This window comes from Nannospalax galili, unplaced genomic scaffold (assembly GCF_000622305.1).
Source record: "Nannospalax galili isolate Female #2095 unplaced genomic scaffold, S.galili_v1.0 scaffold1398, whole genome shotgun sequence".
Lineage (NCBI taxonomy): Eukaryota > Metazoa > Chordata > Mammalia > Rodentia > Spalacidae > Nannospalax > Nannospalax galili.
Genome location: NW_008342016.1, coordinates 676,917 through 683,735, shown reverse-complemented (window position 1 = coordinate 683,735; position 6,819 = coordinate 676,917). Strand labels below are relative to the sequence as shown.

Below are 6,819 nucleotides of genomic sequence, written 5' to 3'. Positions count from 1 at the left end.
AGAGAGAGAGAGAGAGAGAGAGAGGCCTTTTTGAGACAGGGTCTCCTTGTAGCCCAAGCTAACCTGGAACTCACTATGTAGATCAGATTGGCCTTGAACTCATCTGCCTCTGCCTCCTTAGTGCTATGACTAAAGGCATGTGCCACCACACCCAGCTCAGAATACCATTATATTCTTAAAATTATTATTGGGTATCCCAAAGAGTTTTTATTTATGTGGGTTATATCTACCCATATTTATTGATATACTTATTTTTTACATTGATTCACTTAAAATTTGCAATAGGCTGGAGACGTAGTTCAGTGATAAAGAGCTTGTCTCGAAATGTATTGGGCCCTGGGTTCAATTACCAGCACTGGTGGGAAAAAGTAGCAATAACTCATTGTATATTAACATATGTAACTTTTCTTTTTTTAGACAGGGTCTCACTATGTAGCTGTGCCTGGCCTGGAGCTCACAGAGATCCATCTGCTTCTGCTTCCCAAGTGCTGGGATTAAAGGTAAGTGCCATTATACCCAGCACCATAAATAACTTTTCTTTGGTTTGTTTTTTGAGAAAAGGTCTCCCTGTAGCCCCAGCTGGACTGGAACTTGCTATGTAGACCAGAGAGGCCTCAGTTTCACAGAGATTCACCTACCTCTGCACCCCAAGTGCTGGGATTAAAGGCACATACCACCACACCCAGCTAACATATGTAAAACTTTTTTTTTTTTTTTGGTCTTTTTGAGACAGGATGGAGCTGTAGCCCTAGCTGGCCTGAAACTCAATATGGAGACCAGGCTGGGCTTGAACTCGCAGAGATCCACCTGCCTCCCGAGTGCTAGGGCTAAAGGCGTGTGCCACCACACCCGGCCATATATAACTTTTAAAATAATTATATTCTCCAAAAATATCATGAGGATAAAACATTGCTCTACATTTTGCAAATCTTTTTTATGTCTAGTTTCTTAAAAGGTAGTTGGAGCTGGGCATGGTAGGACACGCCTTTGATCCCAGCACTTGGGAGACAGAGGCAGGCAGATCTCTGAGAGTTTGAGGCCAGCCTGGTCTATATAGCAAGCTCCAGGCTAGCCAGAGATAGATAGTGAGAGCCTGTCTTTTAAAAAAAAAGGTGGCGGGGGGAGGGAGTGCTGGAGAGATGGCTCAGCAGTTAAGAACACTTGCTGGTCTTCCTGAGGACCCAACCTCTTTTCTTAGCACCCAGATGCTGGCTAACAACTCCAGTTCCAGGGGATCTAATGCCTTCTTCTGGCCTCTGCAAGAATTGCATGCACATGGTGCACTTACTCATACACCTAAAATAAAAATAATAAATAAAATATATGAAAAAGGCAGATGGAGATGGCATAGTGGCATACACTTGTGACTCTAGTACTTGGAAGCAAAGTCAGGAGGAGCATGAGGCCAGTCTGGGCTACAAAGTAAAACCCTGTCTCAAAAAAAGGTGAACATCCCCATTCCTCAAAAAACTGAGGAATATATTAACATGATCTGAATGACACAATAAAACTTAAAAACAAAATACTACAGTACTTCATAAATCAAACAAACTAGTAAAAATAGCTGAGTAGGATGGCTCTCATCTCTAATTCCAACACTCAGGGGCTGAGGTGGGGCGGCAATGAGTTCAAAACCACTCTGAGCTCCAAGGTAAGTTCCAGGCCAATAGGTGCAAGACCCTGGGGAAAAAAGAAAGGGTAACTAGATTGTTATATCTGCTTCCACATTCAATTATAGATAATGTGCATCCATGACCCAATGACAGTTTAGAAGGTAAGTATTTTCACATTATTATACATAAAGTGTGGCCATGAAAGGATCTTGAGTATGTCCAAAGGATCCCAGATCATTGTGAATCAGTAATTTAAAGAATTGTCATGTGCTAAGAGAAGGAAGGCATTTCATTCATTCAAAAAGCGTTTAAACCAGGCGTGGTGACGCACGCCTCTAATCCCAGCATTTGGGAGGCAGAAGCAGGTGGATCTTTGTGAGTTCAAGGCCAGACTGGTCTACACAGTGAGTTCCAGGACAGCTGGAGCTGCAGGGAGACCGTCTCAAAAAGACAAAAAAAAAAGCACTTAAGGGCTGGAGAGATGGCTCAGTGGTTAACAGCCTGTACTGCTCTTTCAGAGGTCCTGAGTTCAATTCCCAGCACCCACATCCAACAGCTCACAGCAGTCTATAACTCCAGCACTGCACTCACATGAAAAAAAAAAATCCACATACACATTAAATAACTTTTTTTTTTTGCTTTTTTTGAGACAGGATCTCCCTGTAGCCCGAGCTGTCCTGGAACTCACTATGTAGACCAGGCTGGCCTTGAATTCACAGAGATCCACCTGCCTCTGCCACCCAAGTGCTGGGACTACAGGCGTGGGCAACCACGCCCAGCAATAAAACATTTTTTTAAGTACTTAAAAACTGGACAAGAATTCGTGTAATTTCAGCACCCAGGAAGCGTAGGCAGTTATGTTTCCAGGCCAGCCGGAGCCACAAAGCGAGGCCCTATCTTAAAAAAATAAAAATAAAAATAAAGCGCGAAAGAGAGAAAAGAAAAAAATATTTATTAAGTGCTCACTGTCAGGCATTGCTCAAAGCGTTAATTAGACGGATCAGGTGCCTGTCCTTTGTTTACTCACAGTAGAGGGACCACCAGAGTTGAGCTGTGAAATGAGACAAGTGACAAAAAGCAGACCGTGCACACACCTAAGGAAGTATCCTTCCAGACAGAGTAGGGGGCTCTCCCAGGTTCCGAGCCTCCGGCTGGAATATACCCTGAGAGCAAAAGCCATTTAGGTCTGAGAGGTGGGCAGGGCCAGATCCGAACGAATCTAGAAAGTAATTAGGCCAAAATGTCTTGATGGTGTAAGAAAACGGCAGGAAGGGTGCAATGGCTAAAGATCGGCTTGGAGACCGCAAAGGTAGCTCAGTGGACAAGCTCCCTCTCAGCTTCCCGCCTCCAACCCACCTAAAGACTTGTCAAAAGGGCAATGGGAAGAGCGCGCGCTACTTGTGGAATATTGAGCCTTTACTCCTGCCGTAGCCACCGTAACAAAGGCTGCGCGTTGCCGTGGAGCCGGCGAGATGCCGCAGAGCCAGGTGGACTGCACCAGCGGTAGGCCTGGGCAGTCATGTCTGTGCTGGACGTGCTGTGGGAGGACAGGGACGTCCGCTTCGACGTGTCCTCGCAGTGAGTGTCCGCGATCCCCGGGGGTGGAGGGCGGTGGGGACCTGGAGCGGAGCCTGCATCGCGGCTGGCGGCCTGGGCCAGCGCGACCGATTCGCGCCGTCGTCCCCGCCTCGGGATACCCAGAAGGGCTCTGAGCCCAGCCTCGTTCGCTTCGCCTTCGGGTGGGACCCGGGTGGGCACCCGCCCACATGACACGACTTCCACCCGCCCACATGACACGACTTCCACCCTGGTGGTCTCGGGAGTGTGAGCGGAAAGAGGCCTAGACCCAAGACCTTTCGAATGAGTGACTCCGCATGTCTGTAAAATGAGGGGAGTGGGAGTGAGCATTCTCCAAAATTCCTAACCGCGCAGACTTTATGTCCATGACAAGCTTTCCTGTAGCTGCCTATAAATCACCAACTGGAAGCAAGAGCCCCCTGTCAGAGCGCCTCAAACAGAAGCCCTGTTTGCCGGAAATAATGCTTTAAAGAGAAAACAGAAACTCCTGGGCAGAAGTCCGGGGGCGGGGGAAGCCCATTGAGATATTAAGTGTTGGGAAACATTAAAACTGAAATTCTTGGATTAATGCCATGGATCTTCATAGCCAATTCTTAATGGCACTTTATCACAGACAGTACCTCCTTAAACAGAAAAATGAAGCACTGGCACGCTTCTCAGGCTTTGTGGTAGCTGGCTACCAGAGTATTGGATCTTTTATTTATTTTTAACTTGAAGATGAGCAAATATCTTTTATATACAGCAATACATAGAATAGAGCCTCCCTCCATCCCCCCTCCAGTCCGTTCTAAGCTGTCCTCCTCCCACCCAACCGTACCCCAGGCCCATCCTCTTGGGTCACCAAACGGGTTAGGCCCCTACAAGAGCCAAGTGAAACGGCTGGGGAGTGGGTAGAGGCCTGACAATGGGCAATAGATCCTTTAGGAAGTTGAGGGAGGGGAGATTTGTAAAATGACAAACCATAGCAACACATTACAGACATTCGCTTTTTCCATCATTCTTGGAGGGCTTTTAATTCAAACAAAACTCCAGATTTGATGACCATTTTCAAATAACATATGCTGATTACTGTGCTAATAGAGATTCAAAAATAATGGAATGATAGTCATACACCCCACACATAGGCAACTATAATAACTGTGGCAATTACCATTCTGGGGGGGAAAATGAGGAAAAAAGGGGACTGGGGAGATGGCTTAGTGGGTAAGAGAGATTGTTGTGCAGGCATGAACACCTGAATTTGAATCCCTAGCACCCATGTAAAAAAACAAGCAGCTGTACATGAGCTGTAACCTCAGTGTTGGGAGGCAGAGACAGGTGGATCCCAGGAGCTCAGGTGCCAGCCAGCTTCTGGATCAGGCATACAACACCCTCCTCTGGCCTCCACACATGGACACTTGAGCCCTCACATGAATATTCATGCAACACACACACACACACATACACACACACACACTAAAAAGCTAAAAATGTTTAAAAATCAATGGGCAGGAAGCTGGGAACCCTAGAAACAAAACAATTTTTATGCCTAGAAAAGGCCTCAAAAAAAATAGTATTTGAATTGATTCTGAGGGACAGGCAGAGCTTTGCCGATGTAGACAAAGTATTCTAGAAAAAAAGAAAAGAAAAAAGGAGTATGTGGCAGTATAAAGCTCATTGGCAAGAGGACGTGGTCTGGGGCAAGGAGAGGGTGGAAATACAAATAGAAGGGTTGGTTAGCTAGAATATTTATTTTTTATCTATTATTATTATTATTATTGAGACAGGATCTTACTGTGTAGCCCTGTAGCTAGAATTTTAGGTGTTCAATAGCAGATTTGGGGGCTTCAACTTCTAGCAGTTGTATGACATGGAAAGCTTTTAAACCAGGATCATATTGGTGTTCTGAGTAGCTAATTGAATCAGCTCTATGGCAAGGTTATTAAAGGCTCTACCTTATAGTCTGCTATTTTATTTTTAGGTTTTTTGTTTGTTTGTTTTTTTGAGACAGAATCTCATGTAATAATTTAGGCTAGCCTACATAGCTGAGGATGATCTTGAGTACCTGGTCTCCTAATTGCTGATATTTCAGGCTTGCACATTCTTGGCTCTGTCACTCAGCAAGCTATTTTTTTGGTGTTCCCTTTTGTGACATATATCTAATGGTTTTATGAGTCCTGAGGATACTTTTCATATAATTCTTTTTTTAAACTATAACTGTCTGATGTACTTTTGTCTACTTAGAAACCTCTGGGAGGTATCTACTGTCCACAGAATAAGGCCCAGACCCATGTCATGCTGGGATTCCGTATTCTCAATTATTTGCTTTCTCCTCAGTTATCCAACAGTCTTTCTCTCACTACTCAATACCTCTTCTTCCCAGCCACTTCTCTTACCTTCGTTGTTCCTCGGTTGTTTTTTTTTTGTTTGTTTGTTTTTGTTTTGTTTGTTTTTATTGTCTTTTTGAGACAAGGTCTCCCTGTAGCCCCAGCTCGCCTGGAACTCACTATGTAAACCAGATTGGCCTTGAACTCACAGAGATCTGCCTGCCTCTGCCTCCCAAGTGATGGGATTAAAGGCGTGTGCCACCACACCCGGCCTGTTCCTGGGTTTTAATCATGGACTCTTTGCTATCTCCCTTTTAGTTATACAAGTCCTACCCCTTCTTCTGTTCTGGCCACTCTAGGTCCAACTGACCTCCAGGTTCTAGAAGTTCTTAAAGATCTTTTCTTTTTTTTTTTTCATTTTTAAAAATAATTTATTTATTATTTTTATTTTTTATGTGTACATGTATTGCCTTCATGTTGTGCAATGCTCATGGAAGTCAGAAGAGGCTGTTGGATCCCCTGGAACTGGAGTTACAGACAGTAGAAAACAATTCTTCTTTTTTTTAAATTAATAACCACATAATTAGAAGAAGCATTTCATGACAACAACATTGACATATTCAATAACAATTTCCAGAGCTAAGATGCATCTGTTTCAAGATTAGCTGTGCATTTTTAGGTTTACAGTTGAATTAATACAGTTATACATTATTGTACTCAGAATAAACCTTTTAAGACATAAAATTAAATGAGGTTTTAGCCTTTAAAAAAGATCTCCATTTCATTATTAAAATACATAGTTTCATACAGAAAAATTCGTTTGTAATGCAACTGACACTAAGATGTTTGCACATGCATTTCTAATCTCTATATATCTGATTATTACTAGTCACAGTTGGTTACTTACTGAGCTCCTTGGCATCTGAGCATGGATATAAAGTCATCAGGTAGATTTCAGTGGTAATGTTTTTCACATCTACTAATCTTAAGAAGCAAATTTTTACGCTTTGAATAATTATTTTTTTTAATTTTTAAAACAATTTAATAACTACATGATTAGAAGAAACATTTCATTACAGCTTTAGCATATTCAGTAACACACTCCAGAACAAGGATACAGCTCTTATAAATTTTTAGGTTCACAGTTGAACTCAGTATAGGCCCTGTAAGATATAAAATTGAATGAGTTTTTACCCTTTAAAGACGATCTCCAATTCATTTTAAGATATGCTGTTTTCTACATTTTTAATGCTAACACACGTTTGCACATGTATCTTTAATCTCTATGCATCTGATTATTACTAGTCATAATTGGTTGCACT

General features: G+C 42.9%; 1 protein-coding gene across 2 annotated transcripts in view; it reads left to right on the top strand.

Annotated features, from left to right (window-relative positions):
• Positions 1-3,019: 3,019 nt before the first annotated feature.
• Positions 3,020-6,819, top strand: part of Bbs5 (Bardet-Biedl syndrome 5) — a 38,377-nt gene continuing 34,577 nt past the window's right edge. The window contains exon 1 of one of the 2 annotated variants that reach the window (XM_008837809.3): positions 3,020-3,191. In XM_008837809.3, coding sequence (XP_008836031.1) covers positions 3,133-3,191 — 59 coding nt within the window. In that variant the 5' untranslated portion in view covers positions 3,020-3,132. The remainder of the gene's footprint in view (positions 3,192-6,819) is intronic. The other variant, XM_008837808.3, reaches the window with a different exon arrangement.